At 47.1% G+C, this 22,817-nt stretch overlaps 1 protein-coding gene across 6 annotated transcripts in view; it reads right to left on the reverse strand.

Annotated features, from left to right (window-relative positions):
* Window positions 1–22,817, reverse strand: part of SHANK1 (SH3 and multiple ankyrin repeat domains 1) — a 112,110-nt gene that overhangs the window by 59,634 nt on the left and 29,659 nt on the right. For 5 of the 6 annotated variants that reach the window (XR_013390450.1, XR_013390451.1, XM_077917428.1 and 2 more), the window contains exons 2-10: window positions 22,469–22,711; window positions 15,085–15,288; window positions 10,549–10,620; window positions 9,645–9,753; window positions 9,387–9,538; window positions 6,525–6,692; window positions 6,173–6,289; window positions 3,850–3,927; window positions 1,768–1,834 (exon numbers count right to left, since the gene is read on the reverse strand). Coding sequence is in view for 4 of the 6 variants with exons in the window: in XM_077917428.1 (XP_077773554.1) it covers window positions 1,768–1,834; window positions 3,850–3,927; window positions 6,173–6,289; window positions 6,525–6,692; window positions 9,387–9,538; window positions 9,645–9,753; window positions 10,549–10,620; window positions 15,085–15,288; window positions 22,469–22,678 (1,177 nt within the window). In the remaining 2 variants the exon portion in view is untranslated. The remainder of the gene's footprint in view (window positions 1–1,767; window positions 1,835–3,849; window positions 3,928–6,172; window positions 6,290–6,524; window positions 6,693–9,386; window positions 9,539–9,644; window positions 9,754–10,548; window positions 10,621–15,084; window positions 15,289–22,468; window positions 22,712–22,817) is intronic. The other variant, XM_077917429.1, reaches the window with a different exon arrangement.

Raw genomic sequence — 22,817 nt, forward strand, 5'->3', positions numbered from 1 at the left:
GCAGCTGAAAAAGGTTTCCAGCAGTGAGGGAGAAGGTTCTGGCATTCTGCACAGATCTTTGCTGCTCCCCACTGACTGGCAAAATCTGAATGTGTGAAATGGGGTGATTTGTTGGCTCTAAGGTTGAGTGGGGACCTTTCCCCCAGAAGACCTTCTGTAATGCTGGTGGTCTCAATGGCTGTGAGCCTACCTGATAACCATGGCTATGAGCTGCCATTTTACATTTCCTGCAACGTCCCACAGTGTCCTACATAGCCTTGCTATGGAGCACTGTGGAAAATCAAAATGGCAGCCCTCAACTTCCCACAGTGTCCTGTAATGGTGCTATATTGGGCACTCTGGAGCATTGTGGGAAATTTAAGATGATGGGCAGAGATCAGTGCAGGCGGATACTCCCTCCCCCACAAGATTCTGGGGTCCTGGCAGCTGCCCAAGGGTGCTGAAACTGGGCCTGGAAAAGAGCAGGCAGGAAATGGCTGAGAGGAAAATGGAAGAGGTCAAGACACTGATAGCGTGGAGAAGATTATGACAGCAACAGCAGTGCAGCAGTGGGGAAGAGCTCAGCTATGAAAGTCAGGCTGCCTCTCTCAGGGCTTACAAAACATGCCAATTTCCTGCAAGTTAGCACAATTTTTAAGAGAGCCCAAATCATGTTTTAAAAGCTCCAGTAATGCAGCAGCCTGGATAAACAAGTGAATTCCTAGGTGCCACCATCAAATGCCCAGTTACCTGGGATTTCTTCAGCATTGGTCTCTGTGATGTCAACTAAGTGGCACAAAACAAGCAGTTGGTGCCATATCCTACTGCAGACCTAAGGCCCCTACAAGCTTTCATTTACATTTTGGAATGTACACTTCGTGAATACTGCTAAGGCAGAAGACAGTAACATATAAATCAATTGTACAGTCTTGCCAAGGTTTTCTATTTACTTTATGAATGAAGAAAATGCAAAAACCAAGGTGTCATTTGTGAAAAGAGGCTCAATGCTGAATTTAAACCAGTTCAGCTCACATGGGCTACAGGCATCATAATGCTAAACCCTTGTTAGAATGAACCAAGTCTTTCCAAGGTCGTTCACTTCCCCCTCCTCACTCCTTTTCTGGCATGGCTGCAAAGGGATTAGAAGCTTCCACTTCTGTTTTAGATCAGAAGTTGTTTTAGATCATCCAAACACTAAACTGTGGTGAATCTTAACTATGCTCAGTGAAACCAAACCAGCTTCAAAAACCACAGTTTGAAGATACGTTGTTTCCACTAGCGATAGCTAAGATTAGCCACAGTTTATAGTGTTTGGACAACCTGCAAAATTTACTTTGATCTAAAACAAAAGCAAACAAACATGAATTATTCCTTGCAGCTGCATTGAAGGTGAGGGTAGAGGAACATACAATCCCAGGGCGAGAGGCTGGGTTCATTTTCATAATGCTAAATTGTGGCTTATTGTTATGACCAGACATGTTATCCCCACAAAGTTCCCTGGGAATTGTAGTTGTGAAGCATCCGTTAAAAATTCTTTTCCTCATTAGAGAACTACAATATTCAAGGTGCTCATTGGTACTAGTGTGCGTGGAGGGGTGAAATGGTTGTAGGGGAGGAAGTGTAGCTATGTAGTACAGCCAAGCTGTAATCCTATATACCCTTACCTGGGACTAAGTCAAAACTCAAGAGGACTTACACATGAGTAGGCATGTTATCTAATTGCACTGCAAATCCTTTATGTTCGTAGTGGAGGAATGTTAACAGCACCCACCCTGCAATCAAACTCACCAACATCTGAGTCCCGGTGGCTCTTGATCAGCTCTCCCAGCTCAAAATTCCCTGTAATGACCGCAACCTAACATGGAGAGAATATGTGTATGCACAATGTTTATCTTTCCTCAGGAGCGCTGACAGAACAGTACAAAACTAGGGATCTCTCAACTTTAGTTTGTTTGAGAAACTCAAGGCTGCAGTGATTGGATCCCTCCATTTGGCCCTCTGTCGCCGGAATCCACTAGCTATCCAACGTAAGGCAATTTCTTATCCTACCCGGCGGGCTAAAACTGGGGAAACTTGTGTCCACTTCAAAGTGGAGATTTCACATTATGGCTTGCTTCTTCATACACCCACCTTCCCAATCCCTGATCCTGAAAAATTAAATGTCAGGGAGAGCGGTTTGAACATGGATTTCCCCTGAGTTTTCTATGGTTTAATAGTAGTACATCATCATCATCATCATCATCATCCTTCATATGAACCCTTGTCTGCAGCTTGGGGTGATGCAGCCCAGACACAGGTTTAGCGCAGCCTTGTAAATAAGTCCACTAAAGCTACTAGACTGTCATTTATTTATCTTTTTCCTAGTATAGGGTTGGAGCTCTTGCATCATTCCTGGGTTGCTTGGCAGAGGAGCGACGGAGAACCCAGCCTGTTTACTTACCTGCATGCCACTCCTCCTTACCCAAGCTAGCACACCTCACCTGCTACCTATGAGAATGTGCCCAATTCTTCACCATGCCTCTTTCCCTTCCTAATTAAATATACATCCCACTTTTCCCCCACGGAGTGCAAGGTGGCCTACAGGGGACTCCCAGGCAATCTCTCGTCCAGGCGTTGGCCAAAGGACTCCAGCATATCTGGAGAATATGGGCCTTAACTCATGCAGAGTTGAAAGGAATTCTGGGTCTTAACTTACTCAGTTTATACCACTGTATTGTCCAGGGCCTCATGCTGCAGATAAGCTCACATTCTCTGACTCAGTCTAGATCCAGCAGTGGCTGCTTTAGCTGAGCTGCTGAAGGCCAAGGAGAGGTTTGCAGTATATCAGCTAAAGGGAGGGACTGTGGCCCAGCAGTAGAGCATCTCCTGTGCGTGCAGAAGCCCCCGGGGGGCGATCCCTGGCATCTCCAGGTAGGGCTGGGAGAGACCCCCCCAGCCTGAATCCCTAGAGAGCCACTGCCAGTCAGTGAGAAATTACTGAGCTAGATGGACTAATGGCCATTAGCTCAGTATAAGGCAGCTTTCTATGACTTCTATTGATTCCTACAAGCAGGGCAGAACTACTGGTCCTATTTGCCTTCAGAACTCCCAAGCACCCTTTTTTGCTACAGTATTTTGAACCAGGGCTAGGGGGACTGTGAGCTCCATCTGATGGTTTTTGGGATTTAGTGCAAGGTGGAGATGGAGAAACTGATCCCTCCTCGTGTCTCCTATGCTATGCAGAATTAATGACACCGAGGCGCCAATGCTGGCGACAAGGTGAGAGCACCTAGTTCCAGATCTACAGAATCAGCCAGCAAAAGAAATGTACCTATTTCCTTGTAAGAAGTGCAGGGCAATCCCAACAAAATGAAACCAGGAAACTATTATTCCATAGTATAATAAAGGTAAAGGGACCCCTGACCATTAGGTCCAGTTGTGGCCGACTCTGGGGTTGCGGCGCTCATCTCGCTTTATTGGCCGAGGGAGCCGGTGTACAGCTTCCGGGTCATGTGGCCAGCATGACTAAGCCGCTTCTGGCGAACCAGAGCAGCGTACGGAAACGCTGTTTACCTTCCCGCCAGAGTGGTACCTATTTATCTACTTGCACTTGAGGTGCTTTCGAACTGCTAGGTTGGCAGGAGCAGAGACTGAGCAACTGGAGCTCACCCCATCGCGGGGATTCAAACCGCCAACCTTCTGATTGGCAAGTCCTAGGCCACCCACATCCCCCTTAGTATAATAGATCCACCTAAATTCCTAAACACCCATACTGACATGGTCTAAGGCAGAGACAAGACATTTAGGGGCTCAGTCATGTGATGTCTTGGTTCAGATTAGGTCAGTGTACCCCACTCTCACTCTCCCTTGAACCCCATTCACCACACACACCTGGAAGGCAGTCTGACCATGATTGTTCTTGATCTCTTTGTTGGCTCCCCGGTACAGCAGGATGCGGGCACAGCTCTCCTGAGAGATAGGAGAGGGGGAGGAGAAAGAGAAGGAATGAATAAGGCACATCTTCCATCCATGATGTTCTCGGTGGACAAGTTGCCAGCAGCTAGCTAGAGCAGAGAGGGTTCACCTGTGGCACACCAAGTGCTGTGGGACTCCAACTCCCATCAGCCTCAGCCAGCACAGACAATGGTCAGGGATGATGGGAGCTGTAGCCCAACAACCTATGGCGGTTTACAGGTTAGCGACCCCTGATCAAGAGATCTGCAAAGGAGGCAAGAATGTATGTGCATCGGTAAGTCCCAACATGGGTTAAATGAGATTAGAATTTATTATAAGACTACAGTGCAAAAAGTAATATTTACATCGATTGCTCTGCATGCTTTTGCCTCTGACCTCACCCACCACTGTCAAGTAATTCCTGGAAGGCTGCCCAGAAAATAATCCAGTCCTTGGGCTGAAAAAGGTCCCCCAACCTTGCTCTGAGTTCAGCCCACACTACCTATCACTTGAAGGGATAGTGCAAGGGTTGTTAAAGGTAAAGGGACCCCTGACCATTAGGTCCAGTCGTGGCCGACTCTGGGGTTGCGGCGCTCATCTCGCTTAATTGGCCGAGGGAGCCGGCGTACAGCTTCCAGGTCATGTGGCCAGCATGACTAAGCCGCTTCTGGCGAACCAGAGCAGCGCACGGAAACGCCGTTTACCTTCCCACCGAAGTGGTACCTATTTATCTACTTGCACTTTGACATGCTTTCGAATTGCTAGGTTGGCAGGAGCAGGGACTGAGCAACGGGAGCTCACCCCATTGCAGGGATTTGAACCTGCCAACCTTCTGATCGGCAAGTCCTAGGCTCTGTGGTTTAACCCACAGCGCCACCGGCGTGCAAGGGTTGTTACGACTGCTGGGTCTTTCTCACTGCCTTGCCGCTGTTCACTTCCTTGCAAAAGGCAGCAACAGTAATTGGTGGTGAACTCAGGGCAGGACTTTAGGGCAGATGTCAAGAGCCCCAACTCAGCAGAATGATCAGGAGAGCCACTAAACATAGCAGGGTTGTCTTATCACATTTTGCAGTCCACATTACCATCTAAAGAGGAGGTGGAGGGGCATAAGAGGAGGCAGACTTTGTGCTGGTCATCATTACCTGCCTTGCCCCACCCTCCAGCCCTAGGAGTAACTGGGAAGAGGGAAGAGAAGTTCAGGGATGCTTCTTTTAAAATAATTTGTTAAGTTGTGTGTCTTTGTTTCTCAATTTGTACTGTGTTATTTTATGCACTGTGACTTGCTGTTATTTTTATTGATTACGGCTTAGAAATTATTTATTGTAATTGTTAAAGAGTGAATTTCTGTTTAATCATTATTTGCTGATACGTAATTTTACTGTGTACTATTATGTTCTAATGGATTACTGAATATTAGTTTATTTGATACAAGTTGTTTATTTTAAAGTTATGGTTTTTTTAATGACATTTTTGCACTGGATCAGATTGTTAAACGGCGTGTGATCTTTGTTGTTTCTTCAGCTTGCAAACAGCCTGGTGTATAGCAATATAGCAAGGCAGTATACAAATTAAAAAGTAAAATGAAATAAGGCCTACAGTATAAAGTGACCTAACCGCAGCACTGGCAGCAACAGCAAAGAGGAAGTCTATCAGGGTCTCTTTGAAATTGGACGGCAGGTCCTTGTTGGGCTTTGGCCGATGACCCAAAATGGCAACCCCTGACTCAGTGCAATTCCTCCCTGCTACCTGCCCACTTCCCACAAGTTCCATCCCAAAGAGGAAAGGCAAACTTGGATTGAACACAGCAAAGGCATCGGCCTGACCATTCTCAAACTGTTGTATGTATGGGGGTTGGGGATCAATTTCGTCCACATTTTAATGAGAAACTACCAAATGTGCACTTCACAGAACCAAACCAGTATGTGAACTGAAACACAATAGTTCTTTGAAATCGACACTTCTCTGAATTTTGCGATGCAGTTCGCCAACCAGACAAGATGTACAAAAATGCATTATATATTAGGATTTAATTTTTTTTGCACAATTGTGTGTTGCTGGGGGGAAACGTGCAATACAACGCTGACCAATTTTCACGAGGATTTTTTTTTTAATTAAACAAATCACAAATTGCTGCAGGAAAGTGGAGAAACCCAAATTTAAAGATTTGGAAAAACGAGAAACCAAAACAGAGAGAGTTGCCCATCCCTACAGGGCGTGTTATGTGTGCTGCATCTTCTTCTTCTACTTCCGCCATTCCTACCTTGTTGTAGAGTGCGCAGATGTGTAGCGCCGTGTTTCCGGACGCATTCTGTGCCCCAGGCTCGGCGCCGTAGAACAGCAGGTGCTCCAAGTGCTGTGAGTGTCCGTGCTGGCAGGCCTGGTACGTGGGGAAGCAGAGGTCAGGAATGGAAGATGTGGGCTAGATGGTCAGATGGACAGGTGCCAAGTCACAGCCACCCCCCTCAATCTTTAGGCTTGGAGCCAACCCTGGCAGGAGACACACACAGGACGTAAGATGGGTAACCTAGCCCTCTCAAGCACACAATCCAGGGCTGCCAGACAGGGCATCTCAAGAGTGCCAGGAAGCTCGGCCGCTATATGCAGGCCCTTACCTGGTGTATCTCTTGCCAGCCATTCTCATCAGTGGCGCCAATGTGGGCTCGGTTGTAGAGCAGAAGCTCGCAGCAGCGCGGGTCACCTCCAACCATGGCTGTGTGGTAGAGCGGAGTCAGCCCGCGGCGGTCCTTGTAATTGGGTGAGCCTCCCAGGTCCAAGAGTGCCTGCGGGAGGAAGACAGGCCGGCGTGAATGGCAAAGGCAGGCTCAGCCCAGGGTTGTTTCATGCATCTTGAGGAATGAAACATATTGCTCCTCTTGCAGTAGCTTATTGTATGGGCTTTCGAAGGCGCACCTGTTTACACAGGCTTTCTCTTACTTAATAATAATAATAATAATAATAATTTATTTATACCCCGCCCATCTGGCTGGGTTTCCCCAGCCACTCTGGGTGGCTCCCAACAGAATATTAAAAACACGATAAAACATCAAACATTAGCACATCCCCATTCTTTTAATAATTTTGGGTCCGATTGTCCCCTTATGAATGCTGTGATGTGCTAAAGAGTATTTGAAAAAACATTGTTCTGGAGTAAGCATATCGGTATGTAACGAATGAAGCTTTGCAGGGTTAAATAAAGAGAAAAATGGTGCAAAAAGTATAAAGATAGAGGTGATCTATATTAGACACAATAATTTAGAAAGAGTAAAACTTTTGAGGTCTTAGAACAAAGGAAGGAAGTCAATATGTGTATATGTACGTAATGATTAGAATGATGATATGGTTTTATTTGTAGATGTGTTTTGTTTTGTTTTTTGTGGTTTTTTTTCTCTTGTGTTTTGTTTTGTTTTTCTTGTTTGTATTGTTTAATTTTGGATTCAATGTTTGTAATTTTTGTTGTAAATTTGCATTGAAAATAAGTTTAAAAAAATAATCAAACATTAAAAACTTCCCTAAACAGGGCTGCCTTCAGATGTCTTCTAAAAGTCAGATAGTGGTTTATTTCTTTGACATCTGATGGGAGGGTGTTCCACAGGGTGGGCACCACTACCGAGAAGGCCCTCTGCCTGGTTCCCCATGACTTCACTTCTCGCAGTGAAGGAACCACCAGAAGACCCTCAGAGCTGGACCTCAGTGTCCGGGCAGAACGATGGGAGATGGAGACGCTCCTTCTTGACTTGAATCTCCTGTTTTAATTTCTGCACTGTATTAATTGGATTGCTTTATTGCATATTTTAATCACATGTGCTTATACCTCAATGTTTGTGTCACTGGTTTTATTATTGCATACTGCTTAGAAACCTATTTTGGCAGAAGCTATATATACATATATAATTATGATTAATAACAACATAGAATTGTAGAGTTGGAAAGGACCCTGAGGGTCATCTAATCCAACCCCCTGCAATGCAGGAATCTCAACTAAAGAGTGGCTGGCAGTGGCGTAGTGTGGGTTGTCAGCACCCGGGGCAAGGCAAGTAATTTGCGCCCCCTAACCCGTGGATTTTAGCACTCGAGTGCGAGCGCGCCCCCCCAAGATGTTGCGCCCGGCCCCCCTGCACCCGCGGGCGCAGCGGCGGCTCCTGTCAGGGCACGAGGCGGGCCCGGCGCCTCTCCCCCACCCACCCCGTCCGCCCACCCATATCCCGCTCAGGAGGGGCCGGTGGGCTGGCAAGCGCCTCACAGCAGCAGCACCAGAGAGGGAGAGAAGTCCGCCTCCCGCCGCCTCTTCATCCCCAGCAGCAACTTCCCTGCCCGGCTCCCCGCCGCTGCCGCCTCCTTCTCTCCCTGCTTTGCAGTAGCAGCTGCCGCCGCCGCCACCGCTCCTCCTCTCCTCCCGGGGACGATGCTCTGGCTCCTCAGCGGCAGCTCCCGAGCCGTGTCCCCGCGGCGCCTCCGCTCCCCCGGGCTCCCCTTCGCCGCCTGGCTCCTGCTGCACCACCTGGGGGCAGCGCCCATGGCCGGGGCTTCCTCCTTCCCGAGACATGGGGCTCTGCTATAGCCTGCGCCCGAGGCTCTTCGGCGACTCCGGAGGCGGCGAGCGCCCCCCCCCCCAGATGTTGCGCCCGGTGCAGCCAGCCCCCCCTGCACCCCCCACGCTACGCCACTGGTGGCTGGGGAAACCCTGCACCCCCCCACGCTACGCCACTGGTGGCAGGGTATTGATAATAAAATTATTATTATTATTGTAAAGCATCCATGACAGATGGCCATCCAATCTCTGCTTAAAAACCTCCAAGGAAGGAGAATCCACAACTTCCCAGGGGAGTCCGTTCCACTATTACTGTCTGGGGCAAGTGGCAAAGGGGAGCAAGTAAGGAGGAGGCCAGAGATCGTTGAAAGGCTCTCAGTTCCAGGCCAAGAGAAAATAACTTAGCTGATCAACATGCAGCCTCCAAAAGCGTGACTCCTCCAAAAGTGCAGGCAGTGGCTCTCCCCACAAAACATGCACCATAGGTGTGGTCTTTTAAATGACAGCCTACCAAACATGGCAGCCCCTGCACAGAGACACACTATGGATCCACAGACTGAAAGCCAGAGTGGCCCCCTTCTGCAAATTCAGCTGGCATGGAAACCCTACCATATTGGATTATGCTTAACAGGGGGCCCAGAAGATCTGCAGGCGATACAAATCCTGACATTAGTTTGGCAGCTTCTTGCGGCAGCAACCTGTCCCAGCAAAATATTGTAAGAGCCTCCAAGCAGAATCTATCTGGCCCTGACATGAGAATGTAAGATGCTCTGAGCAGGGACCACTCTTCTTATACTTCTCATATATGCTTATATATAACAACAAAAGCATAAGGAGCTGGGAAGGTGGAGGAGATATGCTGCCGCTGACATTTTCTTCTGCTCCCACATCTTTATTCTCACATCTTCCAGTACAGTACTGAGAAGGAATTGGCAATTGGCATTACCATCAGGGCCGGGTAGTGGTGGGAGCACACAGCTTTGTGTAGTGCTGTGGCTCCATCTCTCGCCCGGAAGTCTATGTGGGCACCGCCAAGGCATAGCAGCCGGATCACGTCGATGGTCCCATCCAGCTGGGCAGCTAACGTCAAAGGCGTCTCTGCAGGGAAACCACAGGGTTACTATTGTGAGGAGAGGGGCGGGTTGTGTGGTGGGCACCCCAGGCTCCCCGACTCTCCCGCTTTGTGTGCCCCCTCGATAGTTACCGCCAGTGTCGGAATCGTGATAGTTGGGATCCAGCCCTTTGTCCAGGAGCCGCGCCACTTTCTCGGCCGATCCATGCTGAACATACTCCAGGAACTTCTTCAATCCCGTCTGGGGAAAGAGTTGCCAGTGACAGCCATTGTGGGGTGGGAAAGGGAGGGGACAGAATACTGCAGGTTGAAAAGAGGAACACAGTGGAGCTAGGCCTCACGCTTAAGCCTCCCAGAGTGTCTTGCGGGCATGAGGGGCTCAAGCAGGGATACAGATGTTTCCCGCCTGCAAGGGCTCTGCTATTCATTCCATGGAGAGTCCCAGGTGTGCATTCTTTTGCATTCTGGCTTATTAAATGCAACCTTATAAATAAGCTCACGAAAGTTACTAGCCTGTTTATTTAACTAGCCTGCTAAGAAACTACAGTGGTACCTCGGGTTAAGAACTTAATTCATTCTGGAGGTCCGTTCTTAACCTGAAACTGTTCTTAATCTGAGGTACCACTTTAGCTACTGGGGCCTCCTGCTGCTGCCGCGCAACTGCCGCACAATTTCTGTTCTCATTCTGAAGCAAAGTTCTTAACCCGAGGTACTATTACTGGGTTAGTGGAGTCTGTAACCTGAAGCATCTGTAACCTGAAGCGTCTGTAACCCGAGGTACCACTGTAATGGCTTGCACCTCTATGCTAGCTCTGAAGCAGCAAATGGGTGGCTTTTAAGTAAATCAGAATACTCTCATAATTTGTCTGATCTGCACAGTATCTCCATAGCAGAGCATACACTGCAACAGAGTTGGAATGCTGAAACTGTACTAAAATACGGGATTTTTAAAGCCAGCTGCTCTCCGGACAGAGATTTTTATTTCTATGGGGGGGTTTTGGAGGTGGGAGATGTTGAAAGGTCTCTCTTATCTCACCTTAGTGTGGAGTTTTGCCAGCTGCTTCTCATCCAGGTTGGTCTGCTTGTAAACTCGGGTCTTGTAGCGGAACTGGAAGAAGTGAGGAAAGGGGAGAGAGGGGGCTGTTACTGCAGTTGCACATCATGACACCTAACCATCTCTGCAGAGGCATGTCCCTCAACTCTAATCTCACACTTCCATAAGAAGCTCTCAGGGTGCTTCAAGCAAGATGAATTTCCCACACAGAAATCACTTCTATACAAGGACCTTCAAGTGTGGTTCGTCACTGACAGAGACTAGGACATGTGTCAGGCAGGCAGTACATGCTCTGTCACATGTGGCAAAACTACAATTTCCTCAGTGCCCTCCAGCATTTCACATATTACAACAGGGATACACTGCCATAATTCTCACATCCCAGTTCTTATGCCATGGTTACTGCCTAAGATAGGAAAGGTCCCCTCCACACTGAATACAGAACATAGGAAGCTTGCGTTATATCAAGAAAGATCAATGGTCTATCTAGCTCAGTATTGATGCCAGCTTTTTTGGATTACAAGTCCCATCAGCCGCAGCCTTGGGCTGATGGGAGTTGTAGTCCAAAAAACCCCCCTGTAAGGCACCAGATTGGGGAAGGCTGGTTGGTGTACATGGACTGGCAGACGTGGTCCAGGATTTCAGGCAGAAGCCCACCCTGGAGATATCAGGACTGAACCTGGGACCTTCTACATGCCAAGCACATGCTCTGTCACTTGAGCTACAGTTGCTCCCCAGTGCTCTTCTCCACCTGCTATGTGCGCTGCGTCCATTTACTCTGCCACATTGTGCCCTGAACTGTTTTAAAAGCCAGGAAGGTGTTGATTCTTTTCGTTAAAGCTATGCTAGAAAAACTTGACGGTTGCACACTGCATGGTAAACACTTCAAAGCAAACTTCATCAGCTGAAATATGTGAAATGGCTGCAGAGCACGCAGTACTTTAGAGCACGACGAGCCATTTTCATGTCCAGGCGTGTGCATTTCCATGCAGGTGCACTAGAGACAAGGCAGATCCACACCATACATTCAAGGCACATCCTATGCCTCTTTAAGACACACAACTTCCCCCAAAGAATCCTGGGAACTATCGTTCCCCCTGCGCATAGCTTCAAGTTCCAGGCACCCTTAACAAACTACAATTCCCAGGATTATTTAGGAGACGTAACATGCTTTAAATGTGCACCGGATGCCCTTGAAATGTATGGGGTGGATCTGCCCAATGTGTCTGGCCCTCCACGCAACCACAGATTTAACTTCTATAGATCTGGAAGAAGAATGCCAACTCCAGATATCTGTATGATTCAGTACCTCCCACTCTTCAAGTAGTGCCTCGAGACATATCTATTTTCTCAAGCCTTCTCTAATTCGCTGGATTCATCTCTCTCTCTCTGTTGCTCCCCCCACACCTTCCTTTGCCTCATATGAGTCTATATATTTAGAATGCAAGCCTATGGTTTCATCATTGCTAATCTTAGGTTTTATACTGAATGCATACTGGGGCACATCCAGAGGCAGCAAGTCATTCTTCAGTTTCATTTGAAATCAATGGGATAGATTAGTCATTACAAAGTCTCGTTGATTTCAGCGGGGCGGGGCGGCGGCGGCTCCAGCTTCACTAACTTCTGGATCCAACTCACCACATGTTTTTATTCAGAGTTGATGTATTGATAGGTATCCTTGATGTGTGGCTATGCACTCGTGAAACAGACCATTTTGTGATATACATCATGTGTTGGGTCCAGCTAAGTTTTTATTCAGGGTAGATGCACTGAAATTAATGGACCTCAGCTGATGGCCTGGTTGGCTAAAGCGTCATGCTGATAACACCAAGCTTGCAGGTTTGATCCCTGTATGGGACAGCTGCATATTCCTGCATTGCAAGGGGTTGGACTAGATGACCCTCAGGGTCCCTTCCAACTCTATGATTCTAACTTAATTGTGTCCATTAGTTTCACCGGGTCTACTACGAGTGTAACTAACATTAGACACAACCCTTAACGGGACTTTGGTCCCATCTGGTCCCTGAGGCTCTCCTACTTGACCTTCTCCTTTAGAGTTCCTGGCTTAAAGAGGAAGAGGGAAAAGTGGCAGATTGTAGGTCTGGGGTTTTTATCTGAATCAAACCCGGTGTGTGTGGGGGGGGGGGCAAAAGGAGCTTTTACCCTTTGCCTCCCAAAGTGGGTCCTCAGTGCCTACCCAAAACAAAGAGCCCCTTGAAAAGGGCTACTCTGACCAACAGTGGTTCTTCAGGTACTCAGACAGGGATTGTTCATATTACCAACACCTGACTCTTTTAAACTGGAGAATTCAAGGATTGAATGCAAGACCCTCTGCATGTAAGGTATAGTGATAGTCCGTCCTCCAAAATTAGTATATGTCCTTCCTGTAGCCTACAAATCTAGATTACAAATCTAGGGTCCTTCCAACTAGGGACATACAATTAACATTCCCACATTTTATTTTGCTGTGGCACATTTAATTCAAATTTGTCACTCTTTATTTCCCAAACATCATCCTCATTCTTCTTCTTCTTATTATTATTATTATTATTTCTAATGACCAGTGAGTATTTGCATGTGTTATGAATGCGGTTACTTGAAAAATATTGCCTGTACTATTGTCATGAAATCTCATGGTGATTGAGAGAAAAACCCATCATGGAAGAGAAGCACCAGGAATATCTGTTGGGATTTTGTTTGTGTTTTTCCAGAGAGTGGATGGTAGAGGGACAGAGCTACTTACAAAGTGTATTTGCTCATCCACCATTATTTCTGATCAAACAGGTCTGGCATGTTTTTGTAGTTTCCAAAACTTGCAAGACCCATTTGGTCAAAGATTACCGAGGGACTAAAATAAAAATAAATAAAAATGACTGTTTCTACTATATGTTGCAATGGTTCTATCATACCAGTTTTCACTATCTTCCCTCTACCTCCCAACTATCTTAAAACAAAACAATTATCTGTCTCCAGATTTAAGTTGATAAAGGTTGGAGGGAAAGACACCCAACTTTCAAAACAGTAGGTAAAAGGCTTCCCCTTTTTATTTAAAATAGTCATATTTTCTCTTATTGCCTGACAACAGGCCTACAAGGCAACTGACATGCCTGGTTCACACATAATGCTAAGCAAAGGTTTGCTGAGTCAAAGTGTGGTTTGTTAGAATGCTTGAACCCACCTCAGTAGATTAACCATGGTTTATCTTTCTAGCAACAAATCATGATGTAAACCAATGGTTTGTTATTGGTTTAGAAATGGTGGCTTGTTCTAACTATGGTTTGGTGTTATGTTCAAAATGGACAACCTTGGTTTGTTGGATCATTCCACTCCAGATGCTTGACAAGCTACAGAAGCCAAGGGGAAGAACAGCTGAAGAAGAAACCAAGTTCTAGAGAAAAAAGCTGTGGCTTCTTTTCTTGTCTGAGGGACGACTCTTGTGGCTCAAGCCATGGTTAAAGCAAATTATGGTTTAGCTTCATGTGAAAAACGCAAAGAGAAAATTAAACACCCAATAAACATAATATTTTAAGGCAGTTGGGATCTAAGGGCAGCTGGGACTGTGTGCAATTATAGAAAATGCTCTTTTCCTATTGCCCGCTGCCTGCTGCTCAATGACTGGTGAATAAGGGTTTGCTGCAACCTGGAACTGCATGGCCTAATAACCAGGACCAGATAGTCCCAGGTATAGGATCTTCTCCTCACCTGGGTACAGTGGTGCCTCGCAAGACGAAATTAATTCGTTCCGCGAGTTTTGTCGTCTTGCGATTTTTTTCGTCTTGCGAAGCATGGTGTCGGAAAAGTTTTGGAAAAGCTTCAAAAATCACCACAGTCTTCAAAAACCTCAAAAAAGGCTACTCGAAGTCAAGTCGCAACTGTATTAACGGTGTTAAGAAAAAGGAAACAAACTTGCAAGACGTTTCCGTCTTGCGAAGCAAGCCCATAGGGAAAATTGTCTTGCGAAGCAGCTCAAAAAACAAAAAACCCTTTCGTCTTGCAAGTTTTCCGTCTTGCGAGGCATTCGTCTTGTGAGGTACCACTGTATCTGGGCAATTTCTCACTGCTTCTCAACAGCAGTGGTGCATAACTGATGAAAAACTTTAGAGGGTGGGAATGATGATATGATCACTGCCTAGTCTTGTGGTGGGAGAAGGGGCACCCAGAGGAAATAATCTTCCTAGCAGAGTCTTCCAAATCATGTCTGAGCCTCTGTTGATCTTAATGATATTGGCACTTTCATTGGCTCTGCTTTTTAACTCTGCTTTGTCTTATTTATACAACTGGTCATTGTAAGCTGCCTTGAGGGGCTGAAAGGTACAATAAAAATATTTTATAAATAAAAGCATGTTAAAAGCATGCGTGTGTGTATTGGGGAGGGGGATAGCACTGACATCTCCTTTGCAACACTTTTATATGGCCTGGGCTATTTGTTTTTATATTGGCTCCCAAAGGCTCAACGCCCCCTTGCCGCTGGCAGTCCTCCCTTCTGACTACAGTATGCTGTAGGACCAGCAGACTTACCTCCAGGTAGGGCACTCCCTTCTCGAAACTCTGTGGGTACTCGCGCAATAGGCGCTCTTCGTCCAGGAATTTGGCATCCCGCCCATTGGTGGCTGGCTGGAAAAGCCCATAGTTCAGCACGTCCTTGAGGCTTTCATTGAGAGTGCAGAGGATCTGTTGCTTTGCCACCCAGATGGCCGCATCAGGGTTGAAACGTAGGCATTTCTGAAATGGTTTTGGGCCAGTGGGAGAGGGAGGGGTGGAATTGAGAGCAAAAGGAATGCATCAAAATGGCACAAAGTGGCACCTTGTTTTTTTGAGTTTGCTCTAAAGCAGTGTTTCGGCCCTTTTAAATCTGGTTTATTGATCCACATCCTCTCTTTCTTCCAAGGGACTCAAGGCAGCTTACAGCATTCTGCCCCCCATTTTATCCTCGCTGCAACCCTGTGAGGTAGGCTAAGCCAACAGACCGAGTGATCACTTGTCCAAGGTCATCCTTGGGCATCAAGGTCATTAAGCTTAGTGGCTGAGAGGGGATTTGGACCTGGGTCTTGACCACTCTAATCACGATGCCACACTGGCTTAAAAAGAAAAAAAGGATTTTAATACTGATCTTTCTACATCCTGGGCTATAAATTTTGTGATGGTGGGTGGGGGGGGGGGGGAGTGGTAAGATTACATAATGTGGGAAATGAGCACAGAAGAGTCAGGATCTAAAAAAGAGGTAGCTTAATAAATTTACAGTTTTTGGATTGTAGAACAAGATTGTACAAGAATATTCCTTTTGCTCAGCTAATTTAGTTCACAGAGAGGGGGCTCTTTGACCACCTCTCCCACAACAGTCATGTTGGGGAGAAACTATTAAAAAGGCAATTTACCGTAACTGTCAGCACTCCCAGATCTTATGCGTCTCACATCCACATCATATATTTAAAGCTGGGAACTGTAGCTCTGCGCGGTCAGCACCCTGAGCAAACTACAGTTCCCAAGACTTTTCATTACTGTTAAAGTGCTATAATTGTTAAATGTATGGTATGGTTGTAGTTGTGAACAGATCCCGTAACTGGTTGCTGATGTTCACTGTAATTTTTTTAAATAAAAAACCCCCCTTCTTAATAAAAATCAGCGCTTTTCTGTTCATCCCAGCTGCCTTTGCATTCATCAGCCAGGAGAACACTAGAATTATGTTTTCCCACACCGTTGTGCAGAATGCGGCCTGCGTATTTTCCATCTTATCTCCGCAAATGAAAGGGACAGAGATTGCACTTTTTAAAAACGAAAAACAAAAAGCACTGTTAATTGAAAGCTGAAATCCAGGCTACGGGCCTGCAGTCTCCCTGAGGGGACAAAGTCCCTACAGGCCTCCTGCAGCTATTGCCTGGGGCAGGCCTAATTTCGAGTGATTCCTCAACAGAGAATTCCAGGCAAAATCTGAGAAGTAATACAGACATCGAGCTACCAAGAATTTCATCGTAAAACGAATTACAAGAATGGTGACAGAGGGCCTATCTGTAGGCAGCCTCTCTGTTTGTGTGTGTGGCAATGGCAGTGTCTGTTGTAATGCACTGTGTCTGAGGTGCCTGAAAACCTGCTTTCACCCTGGTCAAGTCTTTAGCTGACCCACACCTGACGTCATGTATGCCCTACATATATAATGTCAGATGTATGGGTGGTGGGTGTGGCTTGCCAAAACGGTCTTGCCGGCCGAATGCTGGGCCTTGCCGGCCAAATTAGGCCTGGTGGGCCTAATTAGGTGCGCAGGCCAGAGGTTCAACACCACAGGGATAGACAGTATATGTTGTCCCAAGTCTTCCTCTCACTGCCTCTGGGTGTATTATTATTATTATTATTATTATTATTATTATTATTATTATTATTATCGTGCCCTTCACCCAGGTGGGATACGGCAATTTAAAATACAACACCAAGAGTATGCAACATGTACTCTTCTTTCATCCCCGATGGGCTGTCACTGCCTATCCTGACAGGCAGGCAAGACACAACGCCTCTTCCCATCAAGGAAATTGCTAGGTTGAGAACGCAACATGCCAACTTGATTACTCCGATTTACATTTGCGGCAGGGGCATTTGAGCCGCGCGTGGCGCAGGCCACGTCCAAAGGGATGGTTCCCTGAGTCTCAGGCATGCTCCGTCAGCAACAGCGCCTGCCAGTCACTGGGTTCATGCGCCCCATGGCCTCCTCTGCCACATGCAGCGGCTGTAGGAAACGTGCGGGTACCCGTGATGAGGGTGCAACGGGCCAGAATGGCAAAATATTTATACAAAACGGACCCACTCTTGCAAGAAACTCCTAAAGCAGACAGGAAAAAACCTCCTTATTTACACAGTCATGGGTCGGTTTCTGATTTGATCCGCTTTTCCTTAGGACGCCCCTATTTTCATTGGAGAAATGTTGGAGGGTATGGTAGGATGTCCCTGTTTTCATTGGAGAAATGTTGGAAGGTATGCATTTGACTCAAATGGGATTGGTGTTCCCGCCTTTTGCTCTTTTTACGGCACCAGGAGTTTCTCTGCAGGGCTCTCAACTCACGTTAGCACCAATACTCTCTCTTTCCAACTACCCTAGCAGTCCCTGCCTCCTTCCCTCACCCCTCCATCTTCCAGGGTCAGATTTGGGGAGTGGGGAGAGGAGAGGGGGTCATGAAGGGACAACCAGCCAGACACATGGTGGCAGTTCCATCCCTGTTTCCATGGTCACAACAATTTGTGATCTTTAGCAACGGTTTCCATGGTTGCCCCTGTGAATAGAAATGGGACCCAAGATGAAGGGGGAGAACAGCTTTAAAGAATCAGTAAAATGTTATGGGTTTGGGTGTTGCTGTTTTATTGTGGGGACTGAGAAAAAAGAAAGGGGGCCTTCTCCAAAATAGTGTAGAGACCAACCAACAATGGTGTTTTAGTAGCTTAATGTAATATTCACATTTTAAACCCCATCCTCCAAAACACTGTGTACACAGAGGAGAAGTGGTGTTATATATATGTGGTGTGTGTGTGGATATGAAGATGCAGGAATAGAGGACTCAAACAGCAACGGCTAAGTGAACGAGACTAAAGGTTATTTTAGCCAGCTCTCATTAAGGCTCCATCTGCCCTATATATTTAAAGTACTTTCATGCCGCTTTTGACAGACATGGCTTTCCCCAAAGAATTCTGGGAACTGTAGTTCATGAAGGGTGCTAAGAGATGCTAGCAGACCCCTATTCCCCTCACAGAACTACAAATTCCCAGAGCTCCCTGGGAAGAGGGACTGACTGTTAAACCGCTCTGGGAATTGTGACTGTGAGAGGAATAAGGGGCCACAGGGGGCGTCCCTGGCATTTCATCTGTACAATACTTGGGCCAACTCTGAACACCATCTAGAACAGACATGTGTTCTTCTAGAACAGTGTTTCTCAAACTTGAGTCCCCAGCGGACTACAACTCCAATCATCCCTAACTGGCAGAACCAGTGGCCAGGGGTGATGGGAGTTGTAGTCACATTTGAGGTGATTTATAAACTATTGGGCCATATCCAGCGCTAGTCCTACCAGTGGACATCATTAGCTTAAGTTCACTCATTTCAATGGGACCACTCAGAGGAAAACTAAGTTGGATACAGCCCATTGTTCTTATTGTAGAAGTATGACCATAAGTCCTACTTTGCTGAGAGCGGTGTTTTATTTGACAGCCCTTCTTATTCCTTTTTTTTTTTTTGAAAGAATATCTAGTCCAAGCCTGGTTTAAAGACAAAAAACCTTAAAGAGGGGGACCGGGGGTGGGGTGGGGGAATGAAGTTGCACATCCACCACAGCGACTAGCATAGTGGATTAAGCAGCCATTCATGGGTCACCTGCTCATAGTCTCTCCTCTGCTGGAATGAAAAACATTACATTGCTATTTAAAGTATAGTCATTATTTCTAAATGTGCATGTATGCATGCAAATTAGAAAATGCAAATTTGTTGCAAGAAGTGCATCTTCTTCTATTTGGCAAAATTTACCCTTTAGCAGCAGCAGCAGCAGCAGCAAAGCTGGTTCCAGGTTTCACCAGGCCCTTGGCAAAATGTCTTCTGATGTGCCCCCTCTCTCCACTTGGTAACAGCAGCAGAGGTAGCTGCGGATGGCTGCTCTCTCTCACAATGCCCCAGAACAATGCTGTGTTGGAGATGCTGAGGGAAATCAAAATGGTGGCTCCTACACCCAGTTGCTTTTTAAAAGCCGGGGTTGAGGCAGCGGTGTGCCCTGACAACTCCCAAAGGCTGCTGTGTGCTGACGCTGGGCCTAGCAGCAGCAGCAGTAGCAGAAGCAAGATTATACTTCCAGGGTGGGTGTTACTCTTGAGAAGTGGTTAACTTCTCAAAAGAGATGTACAGGAAGACACAACCTCAGACCCAGAACTGTGGGGTTGTGAGGTTGTGGGTTTACCGCCTTATGACAAAGACGTTCCACACATACTCAAAAGTTCTCTTGCCTTTTTCAGTTTTTTTCAATGTGTTCTGGGATAATAATAATAATAATAATAATAATAATAATAATAATAATAATTTATTATTTATACCCCGGCCATCTGGCTGAGTTTCCCCAGCAACTCTGGGCGGCTCCCAATCAAGTATTAAAAACAATACAGCGTTAAATATTAAAAATTTCCCTGAACAGGGCTGCCTTCAGATGCCTTTTAAAAATAGGATAGCTACTTTATTTCCTTCACATCTGAAGGGAGGGTGTTCCACAGGGTGGGCGCCACTACTGAGAAGGCCCTCTGCCTGGTTCCCTGTAACCTTACTTCTCGCAATGAGCGAACTGCCAGAAGGCCCTCGGCGCTGGATCTCAGTGTTCGGGCTGAACGATGGGGGTGGAGATGCTCCTTCAGGTATACAGGATTGAGCCCCACAAACATGGACACCAGAAGTGGTGGGGGCTGTAAGGACGGGGGGGGGCAAAGAGGGCTACAGCTCCCACAAAGAATGGCCAGGGATGTTGACCCCTTCCACAAGGATGACCTGGCATATACAATGGCGGCTGTTGTCAAAAGCCGATTCGTTTCCTTTCATTTTTCCTTTGCTCAGTTGCCAAGCCGCTTAAGGTTTCTTTCTTTTCGTATCCATTGTGAGGAACTCGTTTTCCACAATGACGAACAGTATAGTTTATGACCTCATGACTAGCCTGTTAAATAAGCGGATGTAGAAAATACACCTGAAAAGTAAGCAACACTCAGGACGTCCTTGACCACCTCATCTTAAAAGCAAGATCCAGGTCCACAGACACATTTTTTCAAGGTGATACGGAAGTCATAGAGTGTGGACTTTCTGGGTTTAAGAATACTACGGCTCACTCACAAATCCCTGGAATAGGGTGGGGCAATAAAAACAAATTTAAAAAGCTAATAAACCCTGATATGTGGGGTGTTTTGGGGGGGCGTGTGTTTGTGTGTTAGAGAGGCTCACATCAGTGTGCTCTGCCAATGTGGTATAGTGGATGGACAGCTGGACCAGGGTTCAAATCCCACTCAGCCATTAAGCACACTGTCTCCCAGCCTAATCATACATCAATCATAGGGGTTGTTGTGAGGATAAACAGGGGGAGAGAATCATGCACGCCATTTTGACCTCCTTGGAGGAAAGGTGTGATACAAATGGAATCATCGCCGAGTGAGATGAAGAAGGCATGTACACAGGCAGCGAGACTTCTGGGGTGCCCAGGGAGTGGCTGTGCAGCCATGCAAGGACCCTAATGGCACGCGGGGGGAAAGGGAAAGGGGGGGCAGGGAAAAAACACTTCGCCTAGGTCTGCAGATGGCTCTCCAAATCAAAGGGTTGCTGGATAAAAGGACTGGTGCTGGTGGCAATGTCTGTATGTGTGTGTGTGTGTGTGTGTGTTGCTGAGTGTCCTGGTTTTATTGCTAATGAAGTGAGGAAGGAATAAGTTCCCTTTAGTGCTGAGCTAAGGATGAATCCAGTTCTGCATTAATTACCCCTCTAGGGACTGAGGTGGTGGTGGGGTGTGTGGAGCCCAGCCAAGAAGGGAAGCCCCACTTTTATTTGTCCATCAGCCACAGAACTTCCTGGGCAGCATTGCAGAATCAAGGAACACACATCCCTGTCCACAAAACTCTCTGCCCATTTAACCGGTTCCCTGCTTGAGCAATCCACGCTACGCAGATTATATCATGTCCATCTGAGGCACAGGGGAAAGGAGCAAACAAGGAGCCCTGTATCAGAGGAAATCTACCCGATTACTGAAACGATTTGGTAAAATCCTGCCCAACTGCCTCATCGCCATACTCTACAACAGATGTGGAGAACCTGTGGCCTTCTGGATATTGCTGAAGTACAAGTCCTGACATCCCATTGGGGGCTGATGTTCAACAAAATCTCGGAGGCCACTTTAAAACATATTGGGATGACCCAATGTCTCTCATCCTTGCTCTTCGATACCTAACCCTAAGTACACGTAACTGAAATGACAACATATTCTCAGTGTTGGCTCCAGGTTTTGGAGAGCCTTGTGCAAGAACGACAACATATTCTCAGTGTTGGCTCCAGGTTTTGGAGAGCCTTGTGCAAGACCTTCTGCCCCGTTCCCTCCCAGTGAGTCTAACTCCATGCTGCCATTATCACAAACTGCTCCCCCTTCTCTTCCTCATCTCTGCTGCCACCTGCATGCCTGCCAGGCAGAGAGCCAAGGAGCAAACAGACAGTGGCATCTACTTATATGCCACTCTTATCTGGGCAGCCAGAGCAAGAGGTAGCTGAACAAGCAAGCGGACTGCAGCTGTGAAGAGGAGGAGCAGGGACTGCCTGATCGTGCCAACCCTGCATAATCTGCTCCCATTTTCCTTCTTGTAACCCCTCAGGGCAGAGACCAGCCCTCAAACTTGGTACAGCACCTATAGATGGCACTATTACTATTCCTATGAAAGGGCCATAGCTGAGTGGCGGAGCACCGAAAATTTCATGCAGAAGGTTCCAGGTCCAATTCTGGGCATCTGCAGGTAGGGCTGAGGAAGATGGGAGTCCCTTACGAAACTGCAGAGAGCTGCTGTGAGTCAGTGTAGACAATACTGAGCATGATAGACCGTCTGACCCAGTTTAAGGCCGATTCCTAAGTTCATCGTAACCATCTAGATGGCTAGAATTACGCCACAAAACATAAAAGAGTATCAGATAGGGATGGTGGGGTAGAGACGGCAAAGATTAATTTTGAAACCGGTAACTCGACATCGCCTCTCGCTCTTGTCTTCAGTGGGTCGGAATTTCTCCCCAACGCTCAATATAGAACTTGGCTAGATTCTTTAAAAACACACAAAATATCCTCCACACTTGCCTCCCGCTACACCTCAGCATGCACCTGGGCACAGGTGAGCTTCCATGCCTCTCCCGCACTCCGTCCCCTCTTTGGTTCCTCACCGTCTGGTGCAGGTCAGGAATGCCAATTCGGAAGACCATCATACTGAAGTGTGCGTCCTCGGGTACCGACATGGAGCGACTGTGATCAGGGTTAGCGGGGCTGGCCGGCGGGCTGGGCCCCTCTCGGGAGGTCTCCGAGCCCGACTCCCCCTCGGGGCACTGGGAGAGGTGCTCCTCCTCCTCCGCACTTGATTCGGGGCTCTGGGGCATCGTCGGGGGCGCTGGGCACCATCACTGGCTGCACTGCAGGGGTGGGGAAAGAGAAAGAGATTAAAGGTTACCTCCGTGGAGGAGCATTATAAGAGATGTGTAGCCGCTTGTCTTCCTTCTGGGCTCCCCAAAGGCATCT

The sequence above is a fragment of the Podarcis muralis genome, chromosome 13 (genome assembly GCF_964188315.1).
Source record: "Podarcis muralis chromosome 13, rPodMur119.hap1.1, whole genome shotgun sequence".
Lineage (NCBI taxonomy): Eukaryota > Metazoa > Chordata > Lepidosauria > Squamata > Lacertidae > Podarcis > Podarcis muralis.